Below are 18,347 nucleotides of genomic sequence, written 5' to 3' on the forward strand. Positions count from 1 at the left end.
GAAAGTTGGACTTGGACTCAGACTGTACAAGAACACACAAGTGGAAAAGTTGAGCTGCTATTTTGTAAATGTAAAGAAGCACAAAAGACTTGAGACAAGATAATTCTTCGACTGGTTGAGTAGCCTCAGTGGTTCCCCCATTCTCATATGGTGTTGATATGACTGGGGAGAAGTGCGTAATATTTTCTCGCTAATGTGGCTGAGCGGCGGCAGAAAGGCTCCCCTCCTCGTTCTAAAGGGTGTGTAAGGTGAGTGAGGAGGACATGGAGGCAAGTGAGCGCCCAGTGGTTGTGCTAGTAACAAATTCATTAAAACCAGGATTTGACGAGGGTGGCATCCTCTACTGGGTGAATGGGGGCTGTAGTCGGAGCAGCGTATGGAGAAGACTGCAGTGGTAATAGACAAGTGACAATAATCATCAAATTGTCTCAAATTAGGATTAAGAGGATCTGACGTATAGGCTAATGCTTTAAAGACAAGGGTTAATCCCCTTGTGCTAGACCTGAAATAGATCCTACAGGACATTACTGGTTTACCCTTCCTGGAGTCTTCATGGCGTTGGTGACGGTGGATGGTTGAAACTGCTGTAGTGATCCGACTACTAAGCCTGTGTAACAAGTGTTCAAAGTCAAATGCCGGTCCTCATCCTTCTGCAACTTATGTTAGCTAGCGCAGGTCTAGTAATATTTCAATTTGAAATCTTACCCGAGAGTGTACAGTGGAACGTTAGCAACGTTAGCTGAAATGTCTTCAGATTTTCTGCTTGGTGTTCTGGTGGAAGGACTAAGTTATTTCACTTTTATTAGTCCTTAGTTTTTTGTATTAAATTCAAACCAATTGCTCTGAAGAGTCAAAGTGGACAGAATTTTACAAAGCCCTCCACCACAGCCGCCTAGATTTAAAACCTGTTTTTAATGGACTACTTTTTGCAGCGTGGCTCTGCAGCTCCACCCACACCGAGCCAGGGGGATTACAGCTTTAATGCTTCAGTTAACGCTGATGGACAGCCCTCAGCTCCAGGAGACATTCAATTGTTCATTAACTTATTGTTGTTCATCATCACTTTGATGGCTCTTTTCTGATTCTCTGTTACAAGACCACTGCACAACCCTTTGCTGTATCACGCCACCGAAGACTTGGGACAACATGAACGCCATAAATAGCAAACTGATACTCAGAGAAGAGTGATTAACAGAGGTCTGAATCCAAAAGGGATACTGGCTGCCGGGATACAAGGTAAGAACCGGATTATCTTCCTTTGGCATGAATAAATCTTGTTTTGTTGTTTTTCCCCATTCTCAAGGCACTATTTTCCTACGTGCTTCATAAAGACCATGTGAACATGATCAAAGGCCTGAGGAACGATGGCCAAGCAAAAATCCAACTAGCAAATCAAAACATTTTTCTAAAAATTTCAAAATGACATTCACACAAATTATAAAATATAAGATATTAAAAAGAAAGGAATAAAGATTGGACACTTTACGTCAGCTGCCATGTGAGAGGGGGAAGTGATAGGTGAAGCAAATATATAAAAAAAAAAAAAGCAAAGTTCTACTTTGTTCAGAACAGAGTGATGTTGGATTAGTGGTTTGTGATCAGAAATGATCAAGAGAGCTGAGCTACGGTGGGCTGAGAGTGATCGGTAGGTGTGCTGGAATGGGTGACATGTTCTTTGTGTTGGTGAGAAGCTCAGACTGGACAGAAAAGATGGACGCAGTGAAGCCAACGCAGAAGTGACTTCATGTGCAGTACCTCAGATCAAGGCCCCGGCTCAAGCCATCACTTTTCCAAGCATGAGATATTTTTTAAACATTTGTTTGGAATTTGTTCCAGTTTTCCCTCTCACTCTGGCATGACCCCACCAAAGCAAAACTGTACCAAGCTAGCGGGTAAAAAAAGGGTATAACAGTGAGTGGGCTGACAGTCCATCGTCACTATACCAGAGGGGAGTGACATTTTACACCTTACATAAGTTCCGACACCGTTTTCCCTCCGAAAAGTGAATTAAGAGGAAAAGTGAAGGAACTAAAGTGCCCGGTGTCCAGACAGCAGTTCTGTTCTCACTACTAACGTCAGAAGTCAAGGCAGCCACTGAAGCATTGTTCACGGACAAGAACTCTTCAAGAGGCAGAGATGGTGAAAGAGGCAGTTGTTGAAGCAGCCGCCTCGTTAAGATCAGAAATACCCTCTTCCATCAAAGCTCCAGCTTTGAAGAAGCAGTTACACGGTGCAGTGAAACCATGGCTGAGGGTCCGAGCCAGCAGCTTTGGAACGACCTGGCAGAACGTGAGTGTTGGAGTCTGCAGCCGTGCGCGACGCAGGCTAGCTGTGCATTTTGTTTGGATGGAATTTCCTGATATGACTGCAAAAGAGGAGCTGCTAACAATGCACACGAGGAGAAGACATTTGTCAGGATTTCACAAACCTTATCGAGCAAACCCAGCTCCCAGTGTGCAAATGGGATTCCATCACCACGGAGGGACGCCCGCCATGAGTGGCGGTTTGGATTTATTGGCAGGTGCAGCGAGGCCGATGCTCCTGGACTTCCTCAATTAAACACCAGCAAGCACGTACAAAAATGCTACACAAAAGCAATAATGGATGTGGCCACAAAGGTCGCCTGTTCTTTTCCCATCAGATCTCTTCAAAGACGATCTGCGCGTGATATTCCGTGCTCATCTGGAAAAGGATGACCGAGTTGTGGTTGCACACTGATGTAAGATGAGAGAAATCCCCTCTAAGATTTCAGATCATGTTTTTCTCCTGTAGCTAAACGAGCAGAGTACAACCAACTAAATGACAACCAGTGACAAAACCATCAACATGAGCAGCTGGTTTGATGCTTTCAAATGAAAAATGCCACATTTCTACTCAGTGCCATGATTTGGTAAACTTCCAGAACCTCATGTCCGAGCTGGAGATGCTAGGAAAGCCATAAGTGCTTGACAGTGCACGCCACACCAACAGATTACCATCATCACTTTCAAGACTTTGCTGTGCTCGAGCTAGTCGCTACATTCATGTGCTACCCTTTTCAGGAAGATGCTGAGGCTGCTGTTTCAGCAACACTGTTTCAGCTCTCCTGGGTGGAGCATGAGAGTTTGAGATTTCAAGCCAACATTGAACCAGAGTCCAGAGCTCTCGGACGGTTGTGAAGCCTCTTCACAGGAAAAGTTCCCCATCGTCAAGAAAAGTGCTGCCTCCTTGACTGCTTTATACGGCGCCACGCCTCATTCAGTTTAAACATGTTCCACCATGACTGGGGATCATTTGGAAGCACGCTTGAGGCTGGTTGTCAGCAGCTTTATAGACCAACAAGCGTATCAGGGTTATGGGAGGTCGTTTGGGAGGAAGGACCGTGCTTTACCTGTCTCGTATGGGAGGCAGGGTACATTCCCCTATCCTATCCGGCCAGTGCCTCCCCCAGGGACCGCCCATTACCCTGTTCCTCAACATCGCACATATGCAGCAGTGGTTCACCAAGGGTACCCACGAGCATCCCAAAGACGGGTGTTTCTAGCTGACCCCCAGTTTGGGAAATTGGTTCGCAAACTGCATGCAGTGATCAAAACAGTCCACCACCTACAAAATGTGGCCCCAAAGGAGGGGAAACCTGAACCCCGGATGATTTCTAGGATGGTTGATATCCTGTCAAATATGATTAAGCCTGCTGCTCCCACACAACGCACAAGGGATTTGATTTCTGGGAATGCTCGGAATTGGGGTTATAATACCTACCTGATTCTGATGGACCATTATGAAGCAAACCTAGCAGACTATTTGGATGAAGTATCTGGCCTCCTCATACCAGAATGGAAGACAGCCTTTGAGGTGGCGGTACGTTGGGCTCGACGAAACTTACCTCGTATTACACGGGACGAGATAGACCATGTCCAGGCTTTGATAACAGCTCGAGTGGACACTGTGGTCCCGGCAATGGTTCAGGTCCCGCAGCAGACTAGTGCCAGGGTTCAGATTCAGGGTCCACAGCAGACCACAGCTAGTACAGATACGAGGGACCTGGCATGTGGGCATTCACCGCAACAGACTGCAGCCACAGCTGAAACCCAGAGTTGTGGACAGTCTATAGCTCAAGATAGTTCCAGAGCCGAAACGGAAGGAAGGGCTGAGACTCCACTACAGCCGACAACTAAGAGAGCAGTCGCTACCATGACTGACTCCACTGGTCAACAATAGAGTTGGCGGTGAGCCTCCCACAGGTAGGAGTGAGGCTGCCAGGAAGTTGGCATGTGGCAAAACCAGGGAGGAAACAGACCTGGCTTCCTTTTATCAAGGTGCCCCCAAGCTTATTGCCCAGAAACTGCAAGTTGAATAATGGCAAAGAGGAAAAATCTCCTGCTGCATTAGCTTTGGAGGGTCGAGCCAGAGCCCAGAGGACTTGAGTCAGAGTACAAATATTTCTTTATTGGAATTTCAATTATTTGTATAATATGAAGTATTATTATCCACTCATGTCATTTGGACAAATATCTGTACTTTCTACTCCTTGATGTAAAAGATGTCAGCAACTATCGGGGGAGTCATGAGCAGCAGGCAGGACCACCAGAGAGCTTCCAGAGGCAGCATGGAGACAAGCGATATTCTGAGAAAGTGTTGATATTCTTAGCAAAGAAATGTTGGTGGCCCTTCATCTCAAAAGATGTTTCATGAATGAAACAAATCCAGTTTGTACTTAATTACATTTCAGAGGTTGTGCAGTCTTACTTTTACCACCGACTTAATTCTTTTTTTACATGCCATTACAGACCCATGGCACAACATCACTGTTGCCAGAAACACACACTTGCAGTAAAATGTTTGGTTTCTGTGTATAATTGAGGTTTTTTCCAGGACTGCAAGTCTGGCTTGGGATGTTATTGTTCTGGTGGAAGTCGGAGGCTAAAGGAGCATGGTGAAACACCAACCGTTGCAGGTGTATGAAAAGCAAATTTTGTTGTCCTTTGTCACGGGGCTGTACGGATGTCGCTGGAAGCGCTACCAACGTTCCCAAGATGAGAGTTCCAAGGTAAGATACTCCTCATTCAATCAGGTTTTCCTAAAAATAGGAATGTTGGTTGTGCAGGTCTTGGAGAGAACTAGCCAATAACCAGGGCTGGAAAAGGGTTTTTAATGATTTTCAATCCTTTGAGCTGTGCATTCATCAGCCCATGGATCGATATGGCTGAAACATTTTTGTTGCTCAACGCTTGTTGACTCAAGCACGTCCATGTGAGTTGGTGCTACGCCCAAGTGAAACTGGTTTTCCTCAGTATTTTACAGTCATGCTGGAGCCAAAAAGAAAAGCATCTGTACACACAAGTCACTGGAAATGGAGAAGCCAAGTAGTTTGTTGCATTGCTGATGAATGGTTAGGATGTGCAGGATTTGGTATTCAGGCTAAAGAGTCTCTCAACAAGAATCTTTGGATGAGTGGATATGAAAATAATATTCCATATTCAGGCATAAAATTAAGGACAAATCAATGCTGAATCTTAGAATTGGTGACAACTGCCATAAGACACCCCCAGTGCTGAAACCATGCATGACGACTCCTGCGTACACGGGTGGTTGCTCTCGTTCGATGGTTACCGACTATCGATTGCCTGTTCGGTTAGATGGCTGGACGGAGGGACAGACTGCTACAAATACAACAGAAGGAACCTAAAGAACACGAAGGTGTGTTCACCAGGAGGTTTACTGTTGTGCACGTAACAGCCGGTGTTTGTCTTCCCGTTATGAAGAGTTTTACCTTAAATGTCCCGAACATCAGGGGTCAGGAAATGAGCTGCTCGTTCTTAGGTTGATCATCATCATTAAAAGATCTCACCTGCCTTGATTCTCCAACCATAATCTGTGATCTGTCCCCTCAACAATTAATCTGGTCACCAGGGCTGAACCTGGAATACTAAAGGAGGAACAAACAGAGGCAGACAAACTGCCTCTACCCTTCGTGAACATCAGAAGAGCTTGGAGGAACCTATAACCCACTGTTAGGTCAATGACAGGTAGGGGCCATGCGTGATAAGCTTGTTAGTCATGTTAAGCAGGCTGAAGCCAGAGTGAAGACAGACTAGACTATTTGAAGGTTTCATTTCCAAATAAAAAGGTTAAAAAGAAAGCTGCCGCTGATCAGGGGTAATGCCGAAGCGAGCGAGGTTGACCTGAGTGGCAGTAAACCTGAAGCAAACGAACACGAGGCAGGTAAAACCTTAGAAAAGCAGGACGGGGAAAGTTCAAGCTCCAAAGGTTTTGTAGTCAGGGGAACCAAGTGTTACCAGAGAGGGATCTACAACAACCTGGGGCAAGAGGAGGAATGAGCTGCTCTTTTAAGCTGCAGATCCAAACATTAGCACATACATTTAAAATGCTGATTTAAGATCAAGCATTGCGAGAGTTATCAGACACTGACCAGGTACCTGGAAGACTGGGCACACGAACCACACCTACAAGCATTTTAAAATCCGAAACGCAGACCGACCGTTCAGTTTCTTCTCCCTCTTCAGCATGACGATCCTGCACATCTTCAGAACCGGTGTCCTCCTCAAGCTTGCAGTTAAAAGCAGGATTCTGTAATAATAGTCAGCATTTTTAGTTTTGGGATGCCCCCATTCTTCTCTACTAGAGCAGGATTAGCACTGTTAGCACTGTTAGCCACAACAGTGTGCTGGGGGACCATTGAGTTTGTGTTCAGCTTTATTATTCTTTTAGTAAAAATAATTAGCATGAGAGCTACGTTTGAGTCTGTCACTCACTATTTTACGGGCCACTGACACCCTGTGTTTAAATTTTATTATTATTTTTAAATTAAATTTTTAAAGTTTTCTTGCCAGAGTGTTTTATCAATTCTTCCACCATCAAAATGGAAGCTTCATCTTCCACAACACCTTTTGCTATGTTGTTCCTTTGCGTCTGTTTTCCATTTTCTAATAAAAAGGAAAGCACCTGCGATGGGTTCCTTCTCTTTCCTGGGTTAGCTTTACCGTAGTGATATCTGGAGCCTGTACAGAGGCAACATCTGGACACCCTGACCCTGACCCAAGTGTTGTGTTAAAATCATTTCTATGATTAACATGATACAGGTGTGGTGGGATCCACTCGCAACGCGGCAGTTCTGGACAGTTTTATTCAACACTTGAAGGTAACAGCACAGAAGTCTTTACGGGCCTCCGTGGAACGCAGAAAACACTCCACAATCTGAACAAACACACAGCAAAACTCTTAGTCGGGAACAGAAGGTTTGTCAGGTTTACCAGGGCAGAAGAAAAGGGTCAGAACCAGTAAGTCCAATCAAACTATGTGCAGGAGAGTCATAGTTAGCCATGAATGTCCAGCAGTGGATTAGATAGAGGGAGCAACAGGTGAAAATGGTGAAGGCTGATCACACAGGTGTGGAGGAGGGGCGGGGCCTAGTGAGTGGAACGTTCCACCTCAGGAGGGGGGAGAAGAGCAGACAGTGACGGGACTTAACTGAATAATACAAACCTTAGCTAAAAAATGGCCTGTTACACAATCAAAATGATAATATTATATATATACTGTATATATAATCATTATATTATATATCATATCATATATGCAGGGATATAAGTGCAGACATCTTGAAGAGAGTTCTTAATATTAGAATATAAAATATATTATTAATATAATATAAAATATATTATTAATAGCTTCACATTCATTTTGCTGCTAATTCAAATCCTATTTTATAGGAATGTGAAGTACAAATAAACGGCATATTTTTAATGTTGTGTTTGCATAATACATCAGTTAATAAATCGGCTAATCTGTTAGCAGGCGCATACAGGCCTGTTCATGATTGCAAACTTGTGGCCTCTAGCTACTCGTGCTAGTTTTAGATGTTTGAGAACATCAATCTTTTATGTGTTTTTGGGGTTGCTGCGATTCTTCACAGCTATTTTGTGATCACGCCACTTTGATTCTGATAAAACACGAGCACCTTCGGGGCGTTGCTCGGTCTCACAGTGCTGAAAATGTTGAAAATATTGATTTTTTTCTCTCAAGCCCAGTTGTTGTCTGGTTTCTGCCGGTCGTGGAGTTTGTGTCGACACAAATGTCCCGCGTGCAGCGCACTGGTGACAGGAACCAGAGCTGGAGCATCGGCAGTAAAAAATCATTTCAGAGGCTCGGCTCCGCTTTTTTTCCTTAAAAAATTTAAAAAGCCTTTTTGGTAACATTTTTATTTCGGCTTCTATGTTCCTGTCAACGATGTGAGCGTCACGTCTTTGTTGTTGAAGAAAGGTCATTGACAAACATGTTTCCTCACTGTTTTCGTGAAGAAAATAAATGCTATTATTAAGCAATACTAACATTACTTTAGCTTATTGAATACTGCTGCAACATGAAGTTATATTTTCCTAAATATGAAGTGATCAAGTTAGCACTGGTGGCTAACTAGCCAGCTCTTTGTACAGGAATGAGTGTTGCTTTCAGAATATGCTTGTTTTTTCAAATGGAATGCACCATGAATGGAATAGGTACTGTAAAAATGCAAAAAGGAGGAGAGACCGCCGAGGGAAGGAGAGACCGCCGAGGGAAGGAGATGACCACCGAGGGAAGGAGATGACCGCCGAGGGAAGGAGAGACCGCCGAGGGAAGGAGAGACCGCCGAGGGAAGGAGATGACCACCGAGGGAAGGAGAGACCACCGAGGGAAGGAGAGACCGCCGAGGGAAGGAGATGACCACCGAGGGAAGGAGAGACCACCGAGGGAAGGAGAGACCACCGAGGGAAGGAGAGACCGCCGAGGGAAGGAGAGACCATCGAGGGAAGGAGAGACCACCGAGGGAAGGAGAGACCGCCGAGGGAAGGAGATGACCGCCGAGGGAAGGAGAGACCATCGAGGGAAGGAGAGACCACCGAGGGAAGGAGAGACCGCCGAGGGAAGGAGAGACCGCCGAGGGAAGGAGATGACCGCCGAGGGAAGGAGAGACCATCGAGGGAAGGAGATGACCACCGAGGGAAGGAGAGACCACCGAGGGAAGGAGAGACCGCCGAGGGAAGGAGAGACCGCCGAGGGAAGGAGAGACCACCGAGGGAAGGAGAGACCGCCGAGGGAAGGAGAGACCGCCGAGGGAAGGAGAGACCACCGAGGGAAGGAGAGACCGCCGAGCGAAGGAGAGACCGCCGAGCGAAGGAGATGACCGCCGAGGGAAGGAGAGACCATCGAGGGAAGGAGATGACAGGCCGAGGGAAGGAGAGACCACCGAGGGAAGGAGAGACCGCCGAGGGAAGGAGAGACCATCGAGGGAAGGAGAGACCGCCGAGGGAAGGAGAGACCGCCGAGGGAAGGAGATGACCGTTTCTGATGGAACTCCATCATCTGGTCTCTTTCTTTGAATGGGCTGTTCCACGTGAGAGGCAGTCAGAAACCCATGAGGATCCATGACAACCATGGATCTGCACGTGTGGAACAGACAGGAGGCTTTGATGAGAACGCTGTCCTCCAAGAGTTCCCTGGTGGTGTTTTTGGCGTTTTTGGCGTTTTGGGTGTTTTGGGTGTTTTGGGTGTTTTGGGTGTGTGGTGCAGGCATGAACTAACATTTTCAAGGCACCCTAAATGAGCTGTGCATAAATGGAGTGGAGAGTAAACTGCCCCCCTGCTGAGCTTGGTCTTGTTCTCCTCTTTCCAGTGGGAGTGCGTTTGGTTCATGATCCTCTGCTCTTCCTTCCTTCTTCTTCTTTCTTGGGTCTACTTCTGGTTTGTGGCGCAAAATGATTTCAATGAATTCAACTGGTAAGTTGACAGTTCATGCTTATATATGTATATACAGTATGTGTGACACACACACACACACACACACACACACACACACACACAGTGCTGCAGTTTGTGAAAGAGCCTTTCTCCGTCTGAGATGAGTGACAGGTCTCCTGCTCCTCACAGGTCCATATACAACCGCTCTGGAGAGTGGATGGATGAAACGCTCCCCATTATTTTATCCACAGCTGTTGGATTCAGCTACGTGACGTTCCTGATGGTAATTTGAGAAGCCCTCATGCCTGTTGGTGATTCATGTGGTGAAGTCACTCCTGTGCCTCTTTTTCAGATCTTAGCACTCTTCCATGTGTCCTTGGGCCAGCAGCTCAACCTCTTTTGGCTTCACAAGGTGCTGGAATATTTCACTTTTAACTCTGAATCATGCTGAGACCCAAATGTGACCCTGTGACCCTGTGACCTGATCTTAACCTCCGGCTTTGGTGACAGGTCGGCGTGTCGGCGGCGCTGCTCTCCACGCTCTCCGGCGTTCTCTCCGTTGATGACATATGGGGCGAGGAGTGGCACATCCTCCGTGTGTCGCTGCAGGTCAGAGCGCAGATATCAGCAGAAGTTTGGGAAGTGACGCTGCTCCTCTTGAGATGAGCTTCCTGCCCAGCCTGGCTGGTACTGCTCAGAACCGGGTCCAGCCAGCTCTGGTTACAGGTCCAATGCAGGTCCCCCCTCCCCCCCGGATGAGTTGCCATTTCATCACAGGACCTTAAGTGAGCATTTGTGGGTTTGGTACCTTGCTCAAGGGTACCTAGGTACCTGGGGTACCTTGCTCAAGGGTACCTGAGCTCTGAAGCTGCCACCGCCCACAGATATTAAATCTAATCTATCAAATATCTGGTATGGTGTCTCTGCCTGGGTTTCCATTGAGTAAATAAAGCTGCGAGCAGCTCAGAACCGTCTGGACCTCACAGTCCTGCCCCGTCTTTGAACCCGAAGGCCTTTAGCTCTATTTCTGAATGCTGATGACGTCAGCACGTGGAGCGTCATTAAAACCTGGTTTCTCTTCCTCGGTGACGAGGCGCGGCCGGAGCCAGGGTGATGAAGAGTTCCCTTATCGATTCTGTTTACAATAATCTGGTTCTGCTTCAATGCTCCTGAGCTCATTCACCTGCTGCACCTGCGACGCCTGTGGAGACGTAACTTCAGGCAGGTGCATGGACCTGGAGGAAAGGCCGGTCCCCCACTGCTGCCGTGTTTTGAGCCCCCATTATGGTTTTACCTGTAGTATCAGATCACATCCCTCCAGGTCACCTCCAATGGATCACCGATACTGTAGATCAGCATGCTCATACTGTCGGTCTGTTGCACAGACAGGACTGTGGACCACTGTTCTGTCCTCTTCCATACTGGATTTACTGGTTAACCTTTGTGTTTGTGTGATTGTCCCCAGTCTACAGCCCCTTTCCTGCATATCCTGGCCCTGGCCTCAGTCACGGCCCTCAGCTGGTTTGTTGCTGGATACGTCATCGGCAGAGAGAGATCCAGTAAGAGCTGAGATCTGTTTGACACGACGACGCCTAACAGCTGCTCACCACACTTTAGCATTAGCTTATTGTCGTTGTGGTTGCTTTTCCAGACGCTAAATAAATGCTAGATTAATATAACTCGATCACATGACGTTTGCTTTCGGTAGTTTTTCTCCACTCGTCTTAATTTTCTATTTTGATTTGAGTTTCCTGGAGAGCCGACGATGATGCGAATGCTTCCGTTAGACTTGCAGGGGACGGTGATGCTGCTCTACTTCATCCTGGTCTTCCTGGTGTATTTGGCTCCGCTCATGTTCACCTGCCCCTGCATCATGGACCGCCATCGCCTCAAAGCCCGCCCAGCCGTCATTGGCCGTCGTGGTGCTCCGATGGTGGGTGGGGCTTTTCTTCTTTAGGTTAGCGTTCGGATCAGGACCAACGTGCTGCTCGTCCCTCAAAACTCAAACTACTTTATGACACATCTGCATTTCATGTTTCACACAACGAAAGCCTCAAAACTCTGCTGAGGCCTCTAAAGTGAATACAGTCGGTTTCTATAGTTGGACATGTGGACTATGTTCTAACGTGGCTACACAACTGCACACACACACACACACACACACTACTGTATAGCTGCTACCAGTGACAGCCAGCATTAGTACTTGGCATCAAGCATTATTTTGAGAAGCATGGTGTGATTGTCCCCTGACGTGTCCCCAGCTGGCTCCAGAGAACACCCTGATGTCCTTCAGCAGAGCTCTGCAGCAGGGAACCAGCTCCGTGGAGGCGGACGTCTCCATCAGGTTTGATTGATATGTGCAGATGGTCCCACATGCTCTGCTAATGGAAACCAGTAAACACATCACAGCTACACTAGTATTAATGAGTTATTCGTAAATCACACATTATTACATCTCTTATTTGATGTCACATAAAGATTCTTTTTCCTACCGTCTCCACTAACTCAACTAGTCTCTTCCAGTGTGGACGGCGTTCCCTTCCTAATGCGAGACCACACCTTGAGACGCACCACTGACGTTGGTCAGATTTTTCCAGACAGGCAGTTCAGCGAGGCCTCGTTCTTCAACTGGACAGAGATCCGCTCGCTCAATGCGGGACAGTGGTTTCTAAAGGTACCGAGCACCTAACGGAATCCTACCGGACAATCTCTCACTCCGACTTTAAAGTAGTTTAAAGTCATTTTTACTTTCTAACTTGGCTTGAAAACGTTAACTGGAGTGCAGTGCAACACTCATAAACCAATCTTGAGATACGTTTAGACAAGTCAAACGTCAGTGTGTCTCTAGCTGCAGCACAATAACTGTGATCTTTTAGTTTCTAATCATGCACTGATTGAGTGTTCACAATGAAGACCATTTAAGTTAGAGTTCAAACTTTACTGAAGTCATGAAAATAAAAAGTTGACACCCATTGTTAAGCTAAGAGGACACCCCCTCTGCCTGTTCCTTTGCTTTTAGAGTGACCCCTATTGGACGGTGCAAGCCCTGACAGCCAGGGACCGCAGCAAAATCAGCAACCAGACGGTGTGCAGCCTGGTGGAGATGCTGCGCCTCGTAGCCAGGTCCAACAGCTCGGCTCTGATAAATATCCGCAAACCTCCCTCAGGGCACCCCCGCTACCAGAACTGGTTCATGGACACCCTGTGGGCTGTACAGAAATCTGGCATTTCCCAGAAGAGGGTGAGGACTAATGTGCTTGAACGGTAGTCTTGAATATGGGTCCACTGGAGAAAAAGAAATCCACAGGTACTTAAAATAGGCCCATTTTACCTAAAACCCCAATGTGAGAAGAGGGGACTTCAAAGACGCTTTGCAACGGCAGAGACGCGTCACACTTCATCTCCTTCCTTGGAGCAGGCATCTCGACAGCGTTCCCTCAGCTCTGGGCTCTCTAACCCCAGCCAAGGCCACCTCATTGGTGGCTCTTGAGGTTTTTGGGACCCAGGTGACTCTTTTGGAGTCCCCTGGTTCTGAGAAAACATGCCAGCTGAGGGACGGGATCCCAAAGCTTTGTGGTGTAAGACGTGGCGGTGCCGTCCTGCCAGGGCAACATTCCCACCCAGTTAGTGAACTTTGGGAGTAATTTATTGTGCCCCCACTTGTTCCCGCCCTCTCTCGTTTTCATGTGATGTAATTAAGTGAAAATAGACTACGAGTGTTTGTCTTGTCATTTCTGTCCATGAGCTTTACGTTCCAATTATGCCGCCACACATATTGACAGTATCTGGTGCTGATTGGGAGCAGGAAGTGACGCCGTCTCCTCTCACTCACATCGTCCATCACCATGGACACAAACCAGCGCCCAGCTCCTCCCACGTTTCCCTCCTCCTCCTTGTAGGTCTCATCGTTGGGATCTTTGTAGGGATATTTGAGTAATCATATATTCTACTGAAAATGTCTTCAGTTAAATTAGTAATTGGATGAAGCAGATTTGAGTTTGTGAAGAGGAGGACGCTACAGTCGGGGGGAGGGGGACACATTTCTAGGTCTCAGAAACAGGACGTCTGGACAAAGGACGACATGTGGTCATCCTGTACAAGAGAACATGTTGCCATGACTGACGTTTCCCAAAAGTTTCATCTTCTTGCTCCTTCATCCGAACATTTGCACTTTCTCCTCCTTCTCTGTTTCCATGGCTGACGTGAGCCTGTTGAGCAACACTTAAGCTAGTCAGTGCGATTTCCGTCTGTTGAGCTTTACATTTCAATACCTGATTACCCGAGACAGAGAAAGTTCCTCGGGTAACCTGTCTTGGGTAACCGGTTATTGCAATGTAAAGCTCGCATCACTTCCTACCTAGATTTATGCTTTTAGCAGCACCCGCCTGGGTGACATCAGGGTCAAAACTGTCACACAACAATTGTGTGATGCGCGAAACTCATGATGGCACCAAGGGGTCCGACCCCGCGGTGGAGCCACAACCATCAAGAGGGTCAAGTGAGGGGAGCCGGTTCCTGTCAAGATCCCGTCCCCAGTTTAGCAGGAACTTCTGCAGTTGTATTCATTTACAAAAGTCAGCTCCATATACTGAGCTAATGTGTTCCTAAACCTGGTGTGAATTCACTCTGAATGTCTTTGTGTGTGTGTGTGTGTGTGTGTGTGTGTGTGTGTGTGTGTGTGTGTGTGTGTCAGGTGACCTGGTCGCCTGACACACACAGGGGGAGAGTTCGAGGCTTCCACATGGCTGCAAATGAGAAGCTACCAGTGAAAGAAGTAAAGCAGAGGGGGATAACGAGCCTGACGCTCCACTACAGCAAAGTTCACCCCAAAGACATAGAGTAAGTGAGAAGAAGGGTGCTGTGGACCCCCCAGAGAGCCGGCGTTGGGAGCATCTTGTGCTTCAAACACTTGCACTTCACCTTTTAAGACAGATTTAAAGGCTCATAGTGTTTGATGATTACTTTGGTTTTTGGTTGGCTCTGCTGCACAGCGTTGAGGTTCTCCAGGGAAGCTCAGAAGTGGCACCTCAAGACATTCAAAGACCTACTAGACAAAAAGAGAAGCTCTTTGTTCCACCTTTTAGGCTAACTCAGGATAGCCCCTGTGTTTGTGCTTCTCTTCACTTTCTGCACATAAAAGATTAGAACAATATGAGAGAAGCTTTGCTGGATTTTCCATGCACACATTCAGTTTCTGTTTTCTTGGATGCTGAACTGGACGCCTTATGGTGAGCGTTTCGAATTCCAGCCATCATTTCTGGCATGAACTGTTTCATACATTGGTAGCCTTCATCAACATCACACCATCAAGTCTTGCGTGGTGGTTTTTAAACATCTCACAGTGTTGTTGTGACTTCAGATGTGTAGCACCATTTAATAAGGGCAGTCTAAGAGCCACGAGGGACTGAGATGTCGTCATGTGTTGCTTCACCACCAGGGAATATCTCGCCAACAACGTCAGTGTGACGGTGTACCCAGTGAACAAGGCTTGGCTCTACTCTATCATGTGGTGCAGCGGGGTTCCCTCCGTGTCCTCTGATGCACCTCAAGTACTTCGGAAGGTCTCTTACCCAATTTGGCTCATGGTAAATAGTTCCACTCTTTTCTGAATTCATTCTCTGCGACATGTTTATAATATCACACAGTAACACAAGACCATTCCGACCAGTCAGACCTGAGCATGAACAGAACCTAAAAAAGCCCCAGCAGGGTTGAAGGGGAAGGACTGTGACTGAAAATAAGGGCTAGCTCAAGACCAGATTCCAGATCAGCAGGAAGTCAAACCATCTTCTGGGATTCATTGTCAATGTTTTCTTGCTTTTGTTCAGAGCCAAAATGCTTATAAATTCATCTGGATGGCCTCAGACCTGGTTTCTCTAACCACAGTGATTGGGATTTTCTGTTTTCAGAAGTAAGTCTGGACACAGGGTGAAAGAGCCCAAATGTGTGGTTGACCCTCCCACTTCATTCTGTTGCATATCCATTTACTGTGTGTGTGCACGCATGTGTGCACGTGTGTGTGTGTGTGTTTCCTCCTTTGAAATCTTTGCTTTGACTGTCTTTATCTTTCCTGATCTCCATTAACGCTTCATGAAATGTTCCCGTCAGCTATCACATGATCAGGTAATCATTCCTGCTTCAATTTTTGGCCACCTAGTTTGAGTTTTGATCTTTATACCATGAGATGTCGTTAATTTGTACATTATTAAATTCTGTTTTATTGATCACAGGTGGAGGATGAGTGACGCGCAGCACTGCAACGCAGAATGGATTGTGTTGAACGCGGTGAGATGTCACTCCAACCGGGATGTCAACGTCATGAAGGAGAAACTTCTCTTCTCAGGTCACACGGGGGAGGGAGAATAATGACATATTGTGACATGTTCTGACAACAAAGGCATCTGGTTTGTGGTTTAGGCGACCTGACAATGGAGCTGCCTTCACCAGAGGAGATTTCACAGCAGAGGACCGAAGCTATACCTTTCTTCCAGGCCGACTCCTCTCCTGGTTTTCACTCCAGCGTTACAATGTCGTGATAACACAATCACTAGGTGCCAAAGTTGAACGTTTGGACATAAAGTGTAAGTGCAAGTGTAAATCTTGAACCTTTGCACTGCAATCCTTGCAAAACATTTGGTAGCACAATCTCTAAATATCTGTAAATGTGACTAAAACCTACCTACCCTAACCTAGCTTATCCTGTTCTATCGTATCCTTCCATATTCAACCCAAACATTGTCCTGTCCTCTCCTACTCTACCCTACCCTACACTATCCTACCCTACCCTAACCCTACCCTACACTATCCTACCCTACCCTAACCCTACATTATCCTACCCTACCCTACATTATCCTACCCTACCCTAACCTTGTCCCGTCCTCTCCTACCCTACACTATCCTACCCTACCCTAACCCTACCCTACATTATCCTACCCTACCCTAACCCTACCCTACATTATCCTACCCTACCCTAACCCTACCTACATTATCCTACCCTACCCTACATTATCCTACCCTCCTACCCTACCCTATACCTACCCTAACCCTACCTACATTATCCTACCCTACCCTACATTATCCTACCCTTCCCTAACCCTACCCTACATTATCCTACCCTACACTATCCTACCCTACACTATCCTACCCTACCCTACATTATCCTACCCTGCCCTACCCTACCCTACAATATCCTACCCTACCCTACACTATCCCCTCTATACTATTCTTTCCCATCCTATTCTATTGTGGTGACAAAAGCGTTCAGAATTGTCATGTCTAGCGAACCAATAACCAAATCGCTGGAGCAAACACATTTCTTTTTTAATTTTTAATTTTTTAAAAACACACTTTGAATCATTTTAACATGCATAAACTGGAAACAGTTTCAGCAGATGAATGATGCAAAGAATTGCTGTGGAATACTGACATTGACATTGATATTAAATATTTTTCATGCCTCTTCACTGTCGAGCTGTGATTCCATATAGTTATACACTATTAGCTATAAAAGCTTTCACTTGACTGCCTTTTTTCATTGTTATTTTTACTTATAGAATATATACGGAAGCATGGAAGCTAAATAGAACCTTTTATTATGTTTGTTAGTACTGTTTATATTGCATTTAACTGATGCTGAAAATCATATTGTATAAAGTTGGACTTGTTTTTTAAACAATAAAATGCAGCTGGAAAGTTTAGAGAAGTCTAATTTTTTCCTTATGCGTTTACACTCAAAATGCAAGAATCACCATATAAAAACGAGTTTCCTGTTAAGGTTCGCAGGTCAGGATGGAGCCGTCGGCAGACAAATAACAGCTGAGTGTTTAAACAAGAATTAATTAACGAAGATAACTGTGCACAAACTGGTGAAAAGTGAGGTGCGTGAAGTGCAGGTCCTTCCTCTGGATGAGGGGCGCGTGGTGGCCTGGGAAGAGACGTAAGAAAAGAAAGAAAGTTACTCAAAGGTGCAAATCACGAGAAGATCCCACTGACCCATATTTACCAGAAGGCAGATCAAACGCTGCTCAACAGAATTCAGCAGCTTTGGGGGAGTGTTGATTGGTAACCAGCTGCAGGTGGAACAGTACAGCAAACTGTACCAAAGTGAATCCACCACGCCCCCTAGAGAAAGAACCAAGAATGGCACAACAAACACTGGCCATTACATTTATCAGAAAGAAAAACTAAAAATCTGCGTAATTTCCAAAAGTGTCCTGAAGACACTCTTGCATGTCTGTTTAAGCTCTCAGATGCTAATACACCACCACAGCATGAGACTTTCACCTGAGGAACATCACAAAAATCAGGAAGCTACTGACCCACCATGATGCTGAAAGGTTAGTCCAGCAGTTGTTCCTTCCAGGCTGGACTATTGTAATTCTTTATTATCAGGGTGTCCAAACAACTCTTTAAGAAGCCTCCAGTTGATCCAAAATGCTGCAGCCAGAGTTCTGACAGGTATTGACCACAGAGATCACATGACTCCTGTAATGGCGTCGCTTCATTGGCTGCCTGTTAAATTTAGAATAATTTTTAAAACCCTTCTTCTGGCCTACAAGGTCCTCAGAGGCCTAGCTCCATCCTACCTGGAGGAGCTAGTGACACCTTACCAGCCCAATAGACCGCTCCAC

General features: G+C 46.2%; 1 protein-coding gene across 2 annotated transcripts; it reads left to right on the forward strand.

The window, feature by feature from the left end:
- Positions 1-984: 984 nt before the first annotated feature.
- gdpd5a (glycerophosphodiester phosphodiesterase domain containing 5a) lies at positions 985-16,567 on the forward strand. 2 transcript variants are annotated; one of them, XM_029849043.1, is made up of 17 exons: positions 985-1,236; positions 4,855-5,029; positions 9,653-9,756; positions 9,907-10,000; positions 10,070-10,129; positions 10,228-10,326; positions 11,183-11,276; positions 11,505-11,650; positions 11,979-12,061; positions 12,241-12,391; positions 12,737-12,958; positions 14,411-14,556; positions 15,155-15,302; positions 15,546-15,628; positions 15,826-15,840; positions 15,948-16,060; positions 16,135-16,567. In XM_029849043.1, exons 2-17 carry the CDS (start codon positions 4,913-4,915, stop codon positions 16,251-16,253), a joined length of 1,794 nt encoding a protein of 597 aa, XP_029704903.1. In that variant the 5' UTR covers positions 985-1,236; positions 4,855-4,912; the 3' UTR covers positions 16,254-16,567. The 2 variants fall into 2 exon arrangements, with proteins under 2 accessions (XP_029704903.1, XP_029704904.1); XM_029849044.1 differs by having other exon boundaries at positions 15,627-15,628.
- The last annotated feature ends 1,780 nt before the right edge of the window (positions 16,568-18,347 follow it).

Source organism: Takifugu rubripes, chromosome 15, assembly GCF_901000725.2.
Source record: "Takifugu rubripes chromosome 15, fTakRub1.2, whole genome shotgun sequence".
In the NCBI taxonomy this organism is placed as follows: Eukaryota; Metazoa; Chordata; class Actinopteri; order Tetraodontiformes; family Tetraodontidae; genus Takifugu; species Takifugu rubripes.